The 19527-nt window shown below is 37.2% G+C and overlaps 1 protein-coding gene across 1 annotated transcript in view; it reads right to left on the bottom strand.

Annotated features, from left to right (window-relative positions):
• Positions 1 to 19527, bottom strand: part of BBX (BBX high mobility group box domain containing) — a 260911-nt gene that overhangs the window by 101429 nt on the left and 139955 nt on the right. The window contains exon 4 of the mRNA XM_036930771.2: positions 4628 to 4798. Coding sequence (XP_036786666.2) covers positions 4628 to 4789 — 162 coding nt within the window. The 5' untranslated portion in view covers positions 4790 to 4798. The remainder of the gene's footprint in view (positions 1 to 4627; positions 4799 to 19527) is intronic.

Raw genomic sequence — 19527 nt, 5'->3', positions numbered from 1 at the left:
CCCATTGCAACTGCCCTGTTCTATGGACTAGTCTTCTGCTGCTTTTAATCTCTTTCAACACTTATTGCACATGGCTTCAGATTAAATTTCTTCAAGTGCATCTCTGATGACAGAATCTCAGAATACATTAGGCTTGTTAAGTATCTTCTAAGGCTAAAATTCTTTAACAGTTCTTGGAAACAGTGCAATCATGAACAGAAGTCCAGAACGCTTCTTTAATTTGTCTCATGGTTAAAATGTAGGACTGATGCAGTTGTTAGTCTGTAGTACATAGTTCATCAGTTCTTAAACTTGAGTGGGCATTGATCCCTGGAGGTCTTATTAAAACAGTTTGTTAGGTCTCATTCCCAAAGTTTCTGATTATGTAGGTCAGAATGTCTTTGCTGATATTCTGGTGTCTTTGCTGCTGTTCTGAGGACGACACTTTGAGGACCACTATTGTTACAGTGGGCAGTTAGTTAGACGTAAGCAGGAGAAAGGGGCCAGCCCATCACCAAGAGAAACTCTGCCCTGACTAACCCGTAAGCCCAGTTCCACAGCCAAAGACACACAGCTAATCAGAGGCCCAGACAGTCAAGGACACCTAGATTGTCAAGAGGCCCAGGATCACAGGAGCTTCCCTGATTACAAGTCAGGCACCAGGTCTGTAGAAGATCTTGTCCAAAAGTAATGCTACCTCATTAAAATAACATCTAAATCTACTTAGCATTATGGTTTTGGTCCCCCATGGGCTTTGCTTAAGTACAACTATGGGTAAACTACCTGGGCACTGAGCAAAAGGTTAGATAACCTAAAGCTGTCAATCAACCTGTCAGTCAAAGGACTTAAGGGCAGGACTTCCTGCCATCCTAAGAAAAGATAAAAGCCAATCTAACCCTAATAGAGAGGCTACTTCTGGTTTCTAGACATCCTGCTTTCCTGTCTTGTGAGTGTACTTTTTGCTTTAACCCAATAAATTCCTGTCTGCTTTTTCTTGCTTTTTAGTCTCTCCAATTCCTTCCTTTGCAAAGACAAGAATCAGAAAACACAACACATTCCACTGGTAACCCTATGATAAAGCAACCATGTTCTTTTATATCATCTTTATTGGACAACTGTTACAGACACATACTCTAGGACAAATCACTAGCTTAATTCAATTTGTAATTTTTTAAAAAGTCTCAAGTTTAAATTAAGTATTGTGATTTAATTAGCCACCAATTATCTTCAAACAAAACAGTACAGAACAATCTTGAAGTCATTAGCTATTTGATTTGAAAATACATTAGGGATCATTGCTGAGGGTAAAGGCTACAGGTTTATTTTCCTCATTAGGTATATGAGGAACAATGACTTGGAACATTTCCTCATTAATAATGACTTGCTTTTTCAAGGAATATTTATTTAGCATTCTGAAACTAAGAAGCTATGGGCATAAAATATGTATTATGTAGGTTGAGGAAGTAATTATATTTTCCCTTCAAAAAAATTAACTTTTGATTTAGTTACTAAATTATAAAACTCAAGCCAAGAGATGAAAAGGACATAAATAAGACAAAATTCTGGTCCAAGTAGCTCATGTTTTGGGAGGTAGAAAGACATATAAGCAAATAAATCATGAAGCAGTATGACTACAAAAAGGAATGAAGCACTAGGTGGGTGGAAGCTCAGTGATGTCTCCCTAGAAAAGGTGTTGTTTGGGCTCAATTTTGAAAGATGAATCAGAATGTGTCAGGCAGTCAATGGGGGGAAGTGGGGAACTAGAAAGGATTAAGTTTTGACGGTTTATTCGAACAATGGCAGGCACTTCAAAAGCACTGCTATATAAAAGATTAGAACAGGGATCCAGGACATGAGGCTACAGAAGAAGCTATGGGCCACTTCATGAAGAATGTGCTCTGTCATGTAAAACAACATGAATTTCATGTTGTAAACAAGTGGTTTCAGACTGTGCCAACCAATAAACCTTGGGGACACCAATACAGATTGTCAACTTTTTTATCTTGCCAAATATCAACATCAAAAAAATATTTTTAATTGCTATCTAATATTACAATTATTTCATTAACTAACCAAAAAGTGAATAAACAAATAAATACATACATAAATAAGACATAAATAAACAAAAAAAGAAAAATTTAAATTTTCTGGAGTCAAATTTTTCTTTCACTAGGGGCCAAGTAATACTTTGTAATACGTCAACACTAATAGCAAATTGGGGTATGGAAACCACAGCTGGATGGAATGGGCAGCCATGAGTGACTTTAAGCAGGGGGAAGACATTGTTAGACTTATATTTTAAGGTAAATCCTGTCAGCAATTTAGAACATGAATTATAATAGCAAAACTAGAAGCAACCAAAAGTCGTGAAGCCAGTTAAAAGTTTATTCCAGCTGTCCGGGAGAGAAAGGGGACAGGGCTAGATCAAGGTAGTAACAACAAGAATGGAGAGGTGAGCACAGAGACAATACCTACTTAAAGGTGGAAACGGAAGTCACTGGCATGTACTGGATTTAAAGGTTGAAAAAGGAAGAGTGTTTCTAGGCTCAGTGGCGAGATTCCTCCATACACAACAGAAAATAGTTTTCTCAAGTGAGAAAGATTAGATCTGGTGAAAAGCAGGAAGATCAGTATTGAGAAGGCTGAATTTGAAGTGGCTCTTCAGCAGAGAAGTCTCAGCTGGGATAACCAGCTGAGGTACCAATGTAAAGGAGGTGGTAAGACTAAGGGTGCAGATGAGATCACTTAATGTGGACTGCAAAGAGGCTACACTGACTTCATACTTTTACTCAATCACTGTTCACTGGGCACCTGATGTGGACCAGGCACTGTTCCAGGCGATGCAGACAGAGCAGTGAGAGCACAGGTTCCTTGTCCCCATGAGGCAAAAGAGTGGCATGTCCGGCCTTACACTCTGGAAAGGATCCCTCTGGCTGCTTTGCTGAGAATGCACCATAGAAGGGCATGCGCAGGGGCAGGGACCCACGACAGGCAGAATGCAGCGATCTGTACTAGAAGCGGTGGTGACTGTCAAGGCAGTTGGAGGGAAGCTGCTATGAAGGGATCAAGTTGAGAATATATTTTGAAGGTATAGCTGAGAATTTGAGGGTTGTTACAATTGATATATGACACTCCTGCCACCAATGCTAAATAATTCTTGTTTTTTGGGTGGATGTGAGACTTAAACAAAAGAAATATTCAGGGTTTCAGGTCTGACCAACTTGAAAGTTTGGGTTGCCACTTACTGAGAAAGGGAAGATGCAGGAGGACAAGGTTTGGAGGAGAAAAGCAAAAGCTTCATTTTGAACTCACTCAAACTGAGATTCTGTTGATACCTAAATGGATGTCAAGTAATAGTCAGAAATACGAGTTCAGAGTTTAGGAGAAAGGCCCAGGATACAGAAAGAAATTAAAAGGCCCAGAGAACATATATTTGAGGGTAGAATAATGGAGGGACATCAACTATAAATTAGGAAAGTAGGACTTGAAATAGTGAGTGCTGTCATGGAAACGGCCACAGCTTCAAGGAACAAGTGATTGACAGGTGAAAATGAAAGATCAAATTAAGTATAAACTTGGCAAGTTCCTTCAATAGGAGGAGTAACACCTATTGCTCTGACATAGGAAAGGAGGTGGAAAAGATGGGTAAGGAGTGAAGTCAGGGGATAGGTGAGTAAGGAGTCATTTCTAGTGGACTCTATTTTCTCTGTGAAAGAGGAGAAAAGGTCAGTAGTAAGAGAGACTGTAAACGACATTCAGAGAAGAAATCTGAGAAATGGAAAATGTTTACAACTCCTGCTGAGACAAATAGAAGAGGGAGCTGACCTAAGCCAAGAACAAAAGACCAAATAGATATCAAAGGCCTGAAGAATATAAAGAACACATTTATAAAATTTGTAAGTAATGCAAAATATGTACTCATTTATTCTTCCATTGAGTGTATATCTGTTTAATATCTACTATTCTAAGTTCTAAGGAAGGAGAAGAGGACAAGAAGGGCAAGACCCCTGCGCTTACTGAGCTTATAATGTAGTCTGGGAAGACAGGCAAGTACACAGCTACACACAGGGCAAGAGTAACAAGTGTTATGAAGGAAATCCTTTGAGATGAAATGGGAAATGAGTTGGGTGGGAGGGACGCTGAGATATTTGTTTGAGGTCCCATGTCTTTCAAAGAGTCCTTTGCTGAAACCTGAATGATGGGGAAGAGGAGCCAGTTATGCCAAGACCTGGAGAAATATGTGGCTAGCCAAAGTCACCTGCATGGCTGTGACTTTCTAAACATGCTGTTACGTGTGAGACTGAGGATGGGAACCTGGCAGGCTGGCTGGCTGACCACAGAGGCTTGTTGGGGTGAGAGCAGCCAGATGCTATGAAGGCCTCAGAGATGAGGACCTGGGTGGCTTCAGCTGGAGCTGAAGAAAGAGGCCATGGAGCCAACTATTAGGAAGTACAGATACTTTAAGAGTCACCAATATTTGGGATGAAAATGAAGGTTAGTATTTAAGTAAAGAGTATTCAAATGTAAATAGTGTTCATATTACACAGGCTTTTAAAAACACATCCTTTGTACTATATAATATTCACTGTATTTTCTAAAATGAGTGTTCAAATACACTTAAAATTTCTATAATAAACAGAGGAATTACCTTGTCAATATCCTCCTCTTCGTCTTCGTCTTCCTCTTCTTCTGAAAAGTCGAGAAGTTTCTTCGCTAGCAATGGATGCCACTGAAGACACTTGCGTTTTGGTCTTTTTCCAGTCCCTTCTCCTTCTGCTGAATGATCTTTATTTCTATTACTGCCTTTCATTACTGTGACCTATAGTAAGGATAAAAAGGACAGAAAACAGAGAAATCAAAGTAAATCTGATTAAAATAAGTTTATTGATCTTCCTTAGTTTTATTTGGATTATAGTTTTAATGACTAAAGTAGCTACCAGCTTAGGCATTTACTGGATTCAGTAAGAATCCTAAGTACATAATCAAACATTCATTTTTGTGGACTAAATTGAGCTAATAAAATTTGCCTTTTATGAAATCTACTTCCTTCCACTTCATAACTTCAGAATTCAAAACCCAAATAAAGCATTAGAATCATTACAAGTTACCATCACCTATTCATATTTACTCAGGGTAGTGTTTCTCAAAGCTTCCCATCCGAGCAATGTGAAAGATGCCTCCCAGGGTAACAGAAGTATTCACAGAGGCAGCTCATAAATTCTCTAATGGTTCCTATTTTATTATAATAACTTACATGTATTTTGCATTCTGTGCAATGATAAATCTGAGCTTGGTGTATTACTAAGTAAAATGAATGCTTTGTAATAATCAAATGTTTTGGATTTAAAATAAAGCTAATTCATTAGATGACACACATTTTTTCAAAAACTAGCTGTGTGCAGCCTCCAAGGAGCCAGTGCACAAAGTCGCCATAGGTCACTTAGCAAGATGAGCACCTCTGTACCCATCTGTGAAACAATAAACCACTAATACCTTTGTGCCTCTCTGTTACATATGCACTGCAATCCAGTAACAAAATTTTGTTGCTTAGGCTTTTCCCCCTAAAAGATGATTGGCTAAAATAGCTAAGCAACAGCCAGGCTATGAACGTGAAAAAAAATCTTTCAGAAACCCAAAATTCTAAGTTACTTTCAATGACTTAAAATTTTTTTCACAATGATGAAACAACACATATTCATATTATAAAGGTGAAAATAATAGAAAATGAGGCTTACCTTCCTCATCAAGCCCAGTCCCAGAGCCCAGTGGCAAACTATACATCAGTTTCTTAAATGCTTTCCTTTCAATTTTTTTTTTATTTTTCTCATTCATTCTTTGAAGTAACAATATACAAATTGTTTATAGATACTGATGTGAAAATTCAAGTAATACAGGTAAATACCATCAATTTAAATGGTTCATGTTGACATTACAATCACAAATGCAGTTACTGAAATCAGGGTAGGTAGTGAGTGGCCTTTTTGTCATGTAAGTTTGCTTGCAAAGTGATTATCAATAAACTTTTAATGCCAGGTGGCTGAATATATGAACATATAGTTCACGTGGATCTATGAACATACAGTTTCAAGATTCATACAGTTCTCAAGTCTTCAAAACAATATGGCACATCCAAGTTTATCCTCCTGCCTTAGTTTCTGGATTTGGGATCATGATCAGGTTCACTAATGTTTCCTCCTAGAACTTTCATGACTTCATTAAAAAAAAAAAACTTAAATATTTGATCAATTTGGAATTCATTCTGATATAGGTGTATAGGGAATCTAACTTATTCTTTTCTTGTTTTTTAAATAGCTAGCCAATTTTCCCAACAATATTTATTAAATAATTCAGCTTTTCCTCATACCTTTGAAAAGCCATTTTTATCCTATCTTAAATTACCACATGTGTATGAGTCTATTTCTGAATTCTCTTCTGTTAATAATCACCCCCCTTCCACTGTTTCCCTATCTTTTGACCAATTTTAATATCCTAGGGACTAAACCATTCTGTATTCATTTTTATATACAAATACATTGGTAAACATAGCCATTGAAAAATTTTAAGTTGCATATATCGTGCTCTTCTAATACACTTTGATCCTTCTCATTCTGATATAACTACAATATTCCAAAATAAAAATCTATTAATTTACTCTATCATTCCACTGTTGATGGACTTTCAGATTTCTTGTGCTGCAATAAAATCATATTAATGAAATTTCTTTTTAAGTCTTCATTTTGATAAAATTCCTCATTTATTAAAAGGCTGTAGTAGAAAAAAAAGGAAAAAGAAAACATGTTCCTGTGGTTTCCTTAGCAAGACAATTCTACTGAATATCTGAAGCCTTTGTGTATATGTATGTATAATTTCACATGATTCATGTGGCTGCCTCAAGATTACAAGAGTTATTGAAAACTCTAAATGGAATTAGTTAACTGGTATGCTCTTAAAGGAACAAAGATTTCTTGCGAACTGATAGACCATTTAACGATTACCATTTTATCTACAAATAAAACTTGGCACAGGCTACCCAATTTCCAAAAATACCAATGCTACAGAGAAAGAGAAGAGGAAATGGATATTTTTGTGGCTTATTAATCACCTCAAGATAAGTTGCTTAAGTGGTAATTACACTCATACTGGGGGCCCAATATTTTATGAGAAAACACATTTTTAAAATAGGAAAAGAAATCAATGGGAAACTATGTCAGGCAGCTGTTATCAGCTGATGACTTCAAAGTGATTAGTGATTGCCAGTGTCAAGGGAAAAATGTATCATTTAGCCTCAAGGACCTTGGTTATGCTTTTAATCAAGTATGAGGGTGTTTAACTAAAAGTACCTTATATATATGTATAATTTCAATATTCAAGCAGAAAACAGAATATTAGGGGTCAAATTAATGGATGTCACACATGTGGCTTTTGGAGTCACAATAATCAAATTTACCAACCTGTCCTCCACACACTGTTCTTATTCCTTCCATGTAGCTTATGTGCCACTACAGATAATATATGTCTTTTCTGATACTCCCTAAATTAATCTCTCCTTCCCCAGAAATACATTAGAAAGACTTGGTATTGCTAATGACACAAACCATATTTTCCCTTGAATTACAATTACTTAGGTCATCCTACCTCCGTCACTAGGCTTTTTTTTCTTGACGAGCCAAGACTACCTCTTTCCATGTTCAGAAGCATCCTGGCTCCCCAGAATATCAAGAAGATCAGTTAGTTGTGAGGGTTGTTACAACTGATATATGACACTCCTGCCCCCAATGCTAAATTATGGTGACAATTCACTATTTTTATATAGTAGAATGGCTTCAAAACTAACCCCCATCTCTTTCATTCCCCTGAATTCATATATATATATGTATGTATATATATATATATACATACATATATATATATACACATATATATATTTCCTGAGTGGAATAAAAGGGGGTTGCAAACCACATCTAACTGTTGCTTGCAGGCCAATTCACTTATCCTTGCAATTACTTTGCCACTAACAATCTCACATATTATAAAATTTAGCTCCTTGTTTTTGAACAAGAGCAAACTAAGCTAACAATCTATGCAATAAATGAAGCAATTGGTGGACTTTATTCACGGGGGATCATTTTTTCCTTCTGCATTGCATTCTGGAATAACTGAAATAATTGAAATTAGGTTATTTTTAACTATCAGTGAACTCTCTACCTGAAAGACTCAGTATCAAATTATGCTGTTGAGATTGTCAAATAATGGAGCTGAAAGGTCCCTATCCAAAATACTGAATACATACTTACCTTCTAAAGACAAACCAGTCCAGGTGTGCCCTTTGCTATATCAGGATGTAACCCTAGTTAGACACTCACTGTACTGAATTCAATATTAAGTTAACTTGGTGATGATTTAGAAAAACTTCATTTAATTATATTCTTCAAATGCAGCAAGCCTATTATGAAGATCTTTACTGAGATCAAACTTCATCACAAATTTATAGAATACCACAGAAGAAATAGTAAAAAGTAAACATCACATTTAACAAAAGAGAAAAATGGACACTGGAGCCTGATGGGCCTCGTTTAGAATTCTGCCACTAACCATGTGTTGTAAAGTTATTCATCTTGCTAAATATGCTAAAACTGTGTAACAGCAATACTGTGAGAACATGTTTTATATAATACCTGCTACAGAGCCTGGTACCAAGAAGGTTCTCACTCAATGTTAGTAAATCCTCCCTTTACCCAAACTTTTTAGAGGGAGTATACATCTGCTCACTTAAACTCAGTCTAAGAAGTTGTTCAGTAGAGAGCACAGATGACTCCTATTTAACACTGGTCCACATCTTCCCAGATGATAGAATTTCCAGCCTCAGAAACTGAAAAAGAAAGATGGAAAGTTTCCTTTCCTTTGTCTGAGTGATAGACAGTCAGAAACAGTGCCATGACACAGTCATAAATTTTGTGAATAAGATCTTCTCAGCCTATCATTTTGTTTTACAACTTAAGCAATTAATACACTTCAGTCTTCAAAACACTGTGTGAATTTAACTGTTACAGGGGCATTTTAGAGTTTAAGCTGTTTTTCTCAGTGTCCAAATAAAAGCCCATCCTGATTATTAATGGAAATTCAGACCCAGTGAAACAGGGGAAGGTAAGGGAGGCCCATGAAATCTCACTGTCAGAAATCACACATTCTAACTGCAAGTGAGACCTCTCATAGGTCCAAAAAAGACTACAAAGCTTCAAAGCCTTCTCAAGGCTACAGAAGAGAGGAAAAACAAGCCCAGAGAAATGCTAACGAAGTGGTAGCTCCAGAGCTTCCACATAAATTCAGACCAAACTCCTTAGACATTCCTTGCTTTCCAATCATTTAGGGGGGTCCATGCTGACTTTGGAGCCTTGCTATCCCTAAAATTCTCCCATTTCTTGTCAAATTCTTCCCATTTCTCATCCTCCAGGGCCCAGGTCACATAACCCCTTCCTGTATAAGGCCGTCTGTGAAGACTTTTAAGTCAAAATCCATCACTCTTTGCCCTTGAGCTTTGATCATCCCTGACCTTGTCAAGCACCTACTGTGTTCTGCAGGTAGTTTACCTATGCCCCTCCCTCCATGAAAATGGGCTGTGCCCCTCTGGATGTGGTGCCGTGGTTGCTTCCTTCCTGTCCCAAGGCTGAGCACTGAGTCTGGTACATAGCACTCCCTGAAAAAAGGTGTTTATGGGCTTTTAATTTCCTCACCTAACACTTAACCACGCACATATGACAACTTTCCAAAATGACAGTAATTTAAAAGCAACAATTTTAAGAATAATACTAATGCACAGCTAATATTTGTTAAATACTATTTGTATGTACTTCTTATTCATCATGTCATTAATGCTCACCAGAACCCTGAGAGGCAGGTCCTCCTACGAATCCAAGCGGAAGAAGCTGAGGGCTAACAGCTAGCAGTGAAAAGGCTGGCACTAGAACTCAAGGCTCCCTAGGAAAAGAAGCTCTAATAAAAGCCTTCCATCTGTTGACTCTCTGGGCACTTCCCATACAGCAAGTTCCTATGGAATTACTAAAAGGGAGCAGCAACAAGGGGCTGGAAAGCAGACACTTTCAAAGTTCAGGCAAAAATCAATTGCAAATATCTGAAGGCTTCAAGTGACAGTTAAATTAGATTAGCTCTAAAAGTTTGAAGACAAAAACCCTACAAGTGCCACTCACTCATTATTATTTATTACAATTCTAATGACAATTCTAAATTTAGATAGATTAAATGAAAAATATCTCATTCAATAAAGTAATACTCTCCTTTTAAAAGTAATTCACTCTATTCATGCGGTGTATCTTTAAATGCATTCCTTATTGAAAAGCAGTATCTCTTTAAAGTCAAAACTTTAATTCTGTCAAGACATTATCTACATGCTCTTCATGAATACTAATAAGGCGTCCACTATTCAAAGACCGGCTTAGCTGTACTGACAGTTCTGTCCCTGTGTCCTTACCTCATAAAGGAATATGTATTTTAAGATCTCTGGTACTTACACTCCACAACATTTAGCCTTAGGAGAACTTAAATTAACATGGTTCTCACAGTGCACGCTGGTCTAGGATACAGCCAGACAACAGTTACCTTGAAAAAGATAAGGTATTAAAAGAGGTGGCTTAGGGATGAAAAGCTATTTACACAGAGAATTTGCTAACAGGCTAGGACATATGCCCTGCCATACCCCGCAAAAGGCTAACTTTCTTTCTTCCTATAATTTTATGGTGGTTTTTACATTTTTAATCAGAAAGTCACCCAATTCCTATTCTTCAACAAGCATAGCATAACACATTTGATTCTTTTAGTTTCTAAATGAACCAAGTTTTTTCTTCTTTTCTTTATATACATTTATTACATTAGAACATAATTATCACACTGACAAGAACCTGAAGTGCAAGCAGACAAGCTCATTGGGAGTCTCTTCCTCATTTATTCTCAGTGCAGATGAACACATACATATTGATCACCTGGTGAGCTACGCAGTGCGGGAGTTAAGTGTTTAGCCTTACCTCTCAATCAACCTTCCACCCACCTCTGCGTTCCTGCCAGGCTGGTGTCTATCCTGTTCACCAGGCCTGTCCTGTGCTTCTGCACTGTCCTTCCTCTGCTCTCCCAGGCATGCACACCACCCGCACACCCTCATTCTCACTTTCTCTGCAAGCCTCTCTGAACTCCCATTTCTAAAAAGCTGTCCTTGTTTGCCCCAGCTCATGTCTTTCTTTCTTGACTACCTTTTTTGACTACCCACATTTAATGGCTGTGCCATATTTTTTAAACACTTAATTATATAATGATCATTTTTCTGTACATGTATATTAATCTCATGTAAATCCCTCCTACAGAGACCCTTGAAGGTAATGAACATGCCAGATGGTTTTTTATGGATATATCAGAGCAAACATCCCCATGCTAAAAAGGAAGTAGATGCTCAGAGAATACATGAGGAAGTAAACATAGAAATAATACTTCTGAGATTTATTATATTTTTATGTTGTTTTGCTAGAAGGCAAGGGAGATAAAAAGGCTTGAAAAGAAAATATGCAGCAAAGAAAAAGTGAGAATCCAGGATGGGTTGCTCAGGAGGAGAAGGGAGAGAGAACAGAAACAGGCAAATTGATAAGGCAATATAATAAATATAATGAAATATAAGTCACATCCAAACAGCTGTCAGTACTAGTCTAAAAATATGTTCTAAGTAGCATTATCCCCTTCTCTGGTTATTTGTCAATGCTTCTCATTATTCTCTAAAAACAGAGTTATCATGGTACCTTTAGCTCACTAGCTTTCTTTTCCTTTTTTAATTGATCTGCTAATAAACCCCAACTCTGAACACATCTAACCACTCTTTTCTCTAGGTCTATCACCAGGTTGCTAGCTGCTCCCATGGTCTAACGCTCCAACAAAAACATCAGGTTGATCTTTAGTGCTCCCTGGCAATTCTACTTGTCTTACTCAGTCTTACCAAACCCCATAGTGCCCATTATAAATTCTCAGTTTCTCACCAACCCCCACTGACACTGATGAATGAAAGGATAATGATAGTAGTAAGAGCACACATGCACGTACACGCGCGCGCGCACACACACACTTTATACAGCTTTCTATGGGCCAGAAGCTAAGAGCTCCTTTATATTTATTAATTCTCTTAACTCACAACAAACCAAGGAGGTAAGTACCGTTATTATTTCCTTTTTACAGATGAGAAAACAGAGGCACAGATAACATATGGTTTACCTCTCTTAGTTTATAAATTAACAATGGTTTTTATTATGTGCCTTTTTCACACGGGTAAGATACGATTTATCACATGGGCAAGGAGTTGATGCATGAGAAGACGATAAAAATGAGTCTCCTCATTTATTGTCAAAGAGGTTGAATACATAATTACAGATCATCTGATGAGCTTTGCATTACGTTTGTAAATTATATAATTCCCAAACTTGCAGAGCTACCACATAATTGGTGGAGCCAGTATTTGAACTCAGGAGATCTGGATTTAGAGTATGGCTCTTGACCATTATACAATGTTGCATCCTAATAATAACAAACTTTACTGAATATTTGCTACATGCTAAACATTTCATATGAATTAACTTCTTTAAATGGTCACATTTTATACATGAAGCAACTGAAAATGACAAAGCTTAAGCAACATGCCAAGGGCCACTCTGCTAGCATGTGGAGGGGTCAGGGTTCAAACCCAGGTCTTTTGTCTCCAAGGCCCAAGCTTTCAGTGACTGCTACATACTGTCCTTCCCACCAGAATCCTAGTCATTCTAGGAAAATGCCTTTTCCTCCTGGTCAACAGGCTGGTCTTCATATGTAGATGCTTCCAAAGTCCCACCTTGCCTACCAATTTTAAAACTTGTTTCTTTTCTTCTTCCATCCTCTCTCAAAGGCAGAGATTCAAAGTCAACCCCCTCACTCCCAGTCTCTGTCCTTTCTGCTACCCTGGGCCATAGTCTTTCAGTTTCTTTCTTTGATGAACTACTGATGAACTGTCAACAGTTCCTTCTAGGTAACATCTTTTTCTTCAGTCTATATACAATCTTAAATCGAAATCTCACGTCTCTGAATCCCCCTACTCCTTTAGGCAGTACAAAAAAAGCCATCAAACCAGGTGGTTGCCTAACCCCAAGTCACACAGCTAAGCAGCTAAGGACGGGTCTACCTGGTACTAACATTGCGCATAGGCTCCACCTTGCATTTCACACTTACTGACTTGGTTCCTAATCCTCTTGGTTCTAAACCTCAGGATTAATTTCCTAGAAAGCATTCACAACTCATTCCAACCATGCCACAGGCTCTTGCTTCTCTACCTCACTATGATTCATGCTTTGTATCTTGTGATTTCTTGCCTCTCAGAGAAAATACCTTGTCTGGGCCAGGCCTCTGTCTCCACTATATACCTGGGGAGCATGCCAGAGCCCAGTGCATGGGAACTGGACATTGTTTCCCTTCACACAAGCATCCAGAAAGCATGTACTTCTATTTTCTAAATTCAAAACAATGCAACTGACTTCTATAATCTCTCATCAATTTCTCCCTCTTCTATATGACCCACTCCTCTCTATTCCCATCCTCTGGTTCAGGAGTCTGGTCTTCTTTACCTATAGCTGTGCTGACTTCAATTCTCCACACTACAAATATCTGTTCATGCCCTTCTCTTGCATGAATCTCTTTAATGTACTCAGGAAATGTACTCAAGAAGATGTCCAATTTTCTTCCTTCATAAAACACAAAAGACTCTTCCTGACTTGGTCCCTCCTTGCTTTTATGGCTCATGTTCCTTTGCTCCATGCTCTCTTATGTGTCCCCACAGCATCCTATGCTCAACAGCCCACAAGGAAATCCTTCTTCATATTCCACTTGACTGTGAACAAAGGCTGCATAATAGTCACCACGGTTACCTCCAGGGCCTGACACTGAGCCGGGTGCACTGTGGGGAAATACTTGGTGAGTGAATGAGCTCTAGGTCTTTCCACTGCAGACTAGTCCTATCACCTTTATTTCTTCTCATTTAAACCTGCTTCTTTTCCATTTCATACTTACCATGCCCTTCTCTTTCTTCCTGGTCTGTGACCATCTCAGAAATTGCTAGCATCAACTCAAAATAGCAGACTCAAACTACCAAACCAGAATATCTGGCATTTTTACTTGTTTGCAAATAGTTTCTATGCAGAAGATGTCAAAACAACTCTTAATGAATAAAGTTAACCTCATAAGAGAAATAATTATCCATTCCCTTTTCACCCATATTCATCATTTCTTCATTTATATGGCTTTAAAATTTTTTTTTAAATAATAAAAAGGTATGGATGTCTTCTGTCACCCTGATCTTTAATTACAACTAAAGGGGAAAAAAAGATAAAACAAAACAGAAACAATGGTTCAGTTAAGAATCAACACTCTATGATATCCCTAGCTGGAATCTCTTTTTTCTAAGCTACTGTTCTTTACTCTAAAATGATGGCAATACAGTTAAATTTAGTTCACTTAATAAAGCAGAACCTCTCAGTCTTAACGTTACAAATCAAAAATCTTTATTTTACCCGAAAGTAAAAAAGAATTGACATTTCTTATGTTAGTAATCATATTATTATTAGAAGTAGCTTAGCTTAGCTTAGCTTCTGCAATGCCCACCTGCTTTACACTTTGGCATATTAGAATTGACTTAACTCACCATTTACTAGATTACACATTATAAAAGGTAGGATGTTATCTTTATATTCCCAAAAGCTTAGAATACTGCCTTGATATAGTGTGTATTTAACAAATGGTGCTTGAAAATGCATGAATTTAATAATTTTTCACATCAGATTGACTATTTGCCAAGGAAAGTACTTAGAATGCACAGGGAACTGTGATACATTTATATTTTGTTTAACTAGAGTTAAGCAGAAAACCATTTGTTTTATACTTGCTTCACACTTGGCAATGTTTTTTTTCTTACACATATTGCAGTTTTCTGACTTAGGCTTGATACAAAACTGCTTATTTTCTGATTCAGAGTCACAAACACTGACCCTGTTTGGAACACTGACCATTCCTTTTATATTCTTTTCAGGTGTTGTATCTCTGTAAGGTGTTTGGGCTGAATGTGCTCTAGCCTCAGTGCCACATACTGTAAGTTTGCTTTATTTACTAGATGTTTTAAATTTATGGCATTTGTTTTAAAAAGGTCTTCACTTTATAGAGTTAACAAAAAAAGTTTCTATTTGTATATCATTTGCTTGGCTCTTTTCCTTTTTAAAAACTACCAAAGTGAGAATATAAACAGCTAGACATTTTTTAGTGTGTCCCTAAATTCATTCCTCCTTCCTTCTGCTTTTCTCTCAATGCAGTGTAAGAAGGGGCATTACACATCAGACACATGTTTACTGAGGCATACTGCAGTATTTTCCTAACAGCCTAATTTATATACATCTCCCTCTGCTGGCCAAATTTTTATCTTCTAGCAGTCTATTTAAATACAAAGGTAATGTTTCAAGGTATAAAGAAAACAAAAGCTCCTCTATAAAGAATTATAAACTATATAACACCTGGAAAACCATTTAAGAAGCTCTTCTGCATCATTAAGTCATGGTGTTAAGATGATTTCAGGGAGAAGCAATCATCCAAGGATTGAGTTAAACCCAGAATCTTCAAATTTAATATCATTTTTCCCCAAAGCAAAATTCTTAACTCTAGTGAGATCATTTTGTTTCTTTCTACCTGGAATCACCACAGGACTTTGCAATGAGTAACTAACCAAGTCTTTCTATATTTACAAAAGAGGATTATACACATAGAGGGGGTAAGCGGAGGGAGGGTATTCACCTGCAGTGATTCATCATGGCAAGGGTTAGTGGCAGTATATATAAACCATAACAGGTGCTATAGTACTATTCATGTGCTTACACTACTTTTTTTTCAATTTATTTTTAAAAAATATAAGTTTGCTGACATATATGAGAAATTACATTTTGATTTTTATAATAAAGCACTTTATTATATGGAATTTGAGTACCTTTCAAAGTAAGTTCCAAACATATTTTCTAATAGAAAAAAGCAGTACTACTACTAAAACATCCTGGGTTACCATAATTGCTACTTCCCAATTATGTAGCACTTTATAACATACAAAGCCTTTACTGCATATATTAATTTATTATATATTACACAATCCTATGAAGTGGGTATAATTATGCCCATTTTACAGCTGAGTGAGAGGAGCCTCAGAGAGACATACAGATCTTTCCAATGTCATTAAGGGGCAAACCAGGGATGCAGCCTGAAGGATCTGGACTTTAATCTCCAAACAAAGGCACTTTCTTCCATCTAACTGTATCTAAATATATTGGTTTTATTTTTTAATCAACACATTTATTTTGGAAGGAAAAGTATTTTATGAGCCTTTTTAGCATTTTGTTATCTCTCAGTATTTACTTCAGCTATAGAATCCCCAAATTTCCATTCATACTTCAGAATAGTTCTTCACATGGATTTAGCCATGCTAAATACACTGGGAGAGGGAACCATGGGACAAGAAAGCATATGTATCTATGACTCAGTGTACTCTTCTTCACTTTGCATTTTGTAAATATTGATGTTGCAGCTCCTAAAGTGCTCTCAGAAGTCATTATGAGTGACAGCCCATGAGCGCCGAGTCTTTCAAAACAAATATGCTATATTGATGGAGAGCACATGCATCTCCATCATATCATTCTGAAAGGCATGATGGAACAAAAAAAAATGATTTCTCAACTAAATTCAGCATTCTGCATTGAACACAGTAGGCAGGTTATAGTTTAACAGATACCATGAAAGCTGGTCATTTCCATAAGCAATATGACATGTAAGGGAAGGGCACACAAATCTGCCATATAACCCGGAGCATCACACAACTTGCTACGTATGTTACAAACATTTTTAAGTTACAAGCAAAACGCTGGAACATGTTTAATAACAAACAAAAAAAGGTCCTCATATATGTTCAAGTACTTACTGTATTTTAAAATATTTAAAAATATACTGTTCGAGAATAAAAGTAAAGTGCATTTAGGTGAAAATTTGAAAAAGTACCAACTGGAGTAAATAAAATATGCTTGGCTTCACTCTGATTTAAGGGAAAAACAAAAACAAAAAACCTGTCCTTGTCTGGTGCTTATCAAAAATCACCATCTAACAGTAAATGTAAAACACATTAATTAAATCCCATTATAGGATTTCTCAGTCTAAAAGGTAAGGCCCATTGAAAAATCAAAGAATTCTGCTTGCTGAGCTCTCCCAGCTGTCCGGATTTGACAACTATCAAATCTGTACATGAGAGGTGGGCAAACTCCTCAACAGCTCTTATATAGTTCCTCTAGGCAGACCTCCTGACCCCTCAACCTTTTGAGGACCTATTAATGGACTAGCATTAAGAGAGATGACACTGTCTATGTGAGGTGAGTTGGACCTAAAAGGATTTGTTGGTGAGATTAGATATATATAATAATGAAACAGTTTGAGAACTAGACAGCATGTGATAGAGTGCAACAAATACTGTCTGAACCACTACCACTAAGGAAGAGAGAGTATATAATAATAAGCCATTCTCAGCACCTGGATATTTGGCAATTACAAAAGCCATTGGAGAATTCAGACAATTTTCTTTACTTACTTTGATGGCCCAAATTTGTCTCATTGCTAACCTTTAACTAATGGCTAAACTTACCCATATCACTGAGGACACAGGGTGAACTCCAGATTCCAAGAGCTTCTAGTCCATGCAAACCTTTGCCAGTTCTGACCCGGCTTCTTTCACTCTAGGCAACAGCAAAATTAGCCCTTTGACTAGATCCTGAAAAGAAGTGTTCCTAGCCTTGTTGTGTTGTTGTTTAAGACTGGGGTAGGGTCTGCGGCTTTGCACAAGATGAGGCAGCTGGAAGAAGTCAGGTCAGTCCTGAAGACTGGTCAATCCTGAAGCCCCAAGCTTATTAATTTTAGAAAAACTAGCTAGGACTTCATGGGAAAGTAATGCTTAAAAGGGAGAACAGCGTTGGGATTTTGTTGGCATTCACACAGACACTGGTCAAAGACGATCAGAGACAGCTTTAAAGCGTAGTAACATTTTCATGCTACTCATACTTGTTTTCCTCTTGCTTGTACAGTTTTTGCATAAAGAGAACAGGAAACTATGGAACCAATAATAGTGCCAGATTGAGAGTAAGGATGTCCAGCATCTAGTCCTGGTTTTCGACTCACAAAAACAGAAAGATCTAATAAATGCCAGGCTTGTTCGAGGATAAAACTGGCAATTGATGAACCAGAAAAATTATAGAATGAAGGTCTTCAAACATCTTAAGACTGGTCTAGATGACCTTGAAGGTCCCTTATTACTACTGTCTGTTATGATTTTATCTCAATATCTCCAGCTGGGGTCAGGCTGTACTGCAGAGACCCCCCTTTCCTATACATAGGCCTCCATTCCCCTCTCTCATCTCTTACCAGGAAGATAATGACACGATAAACCAGCTTTCACAGCCCCTCACACAGCCTTTACACTAGTGAGAATTTCTTAGCTGTACAGGTGGACCTTTAAAAAAAAAACAAAAAAACTCAACAACTGTTTTTGTGTGTATTCTTCCCACATTGTTTTTTTCTCAGTTTATGCCAACCCCCTTCCACCCCTAGTTAACACTGGATTCTATAAACTGGGGATTAGGGGCAATTTTTAATTTTGTCTATCTGCATTAAGTTGCAATTTATTTAAATTTTTAACACTTTTCATGCGCTTTCTTAGAATTCTATATGAAGGAAAAATAACTCTTCCAACATAAAAAAGACTTCCTAATGTCTTTTTAGAAAGTGTATGGGAAAACACTTTTTTTTTTCCCTTAAAGGAAACATCAATTTCCAATAACTTCAAATCAAGGCCATGGAGGCTCTTACTTTTTTTATAAGTAATTCAATATATGCTTTATTATGGAGATGTTAAACTTTCAGAGACAGGGAGATTCAGATCACTAACAGGCTGGTTAGGATTAAATTACCTTAGCCCCACTTTTACATTTATTAAGAATCACAAGAGCCACATCTGGAGCAAAAGTCTACCTATGACACTGAAAAATATGAACACGACAAATGCAGCTCAGACAGGTAATAAATTTGGCCAAATCTTGGCCTTTAAATCCTGGGCCTCTTCACATCAATCCAAACCATTCACATGCCAAGAGGAGAACTAGCTGGAACACTGAAGATCTCCATGATGGAAAGATTAATGGGAATTACAAGTGCCCCAATACATGAATAGTAGACAAAGAGGTCTGTCCTTGATAACTGCAAGTGCTAAATTATTAACTGTGCCAAGTCCAGGCAACTACTGTCACTACTCTTTCAACACCTATCTTCCAGAATAGTTTAAAAAATCTTTCTACCTAAAATTTACCACAGGTTTATAGCATTAGAAATCCAGTCATAATATATCCATTTGATTATGTTATACCTAATATTTAGGAATTACAAAGTCAATAGGAATGCTACATAATAAAGACAATA

The sequence above is a fragment of the Manis pentadactyla genome, chromosome 1, assembly GCF_030020395.1.
Source record: "Manis pentadactyla isolate mManPen7 chromosome 1, mManPen7.hap1, whole genome shotgun sequence".
NCBI lineage: Eukaryota > Metazoa > Chordata > Mammalia > Pholidota > Manidae > Manis > Manis pentadactyla.
The sequence above is the reverse complement of the archived record's forward strand: the minus strand, read 5'-3'. Positions and strand labels throughout refer to the sequence as shown.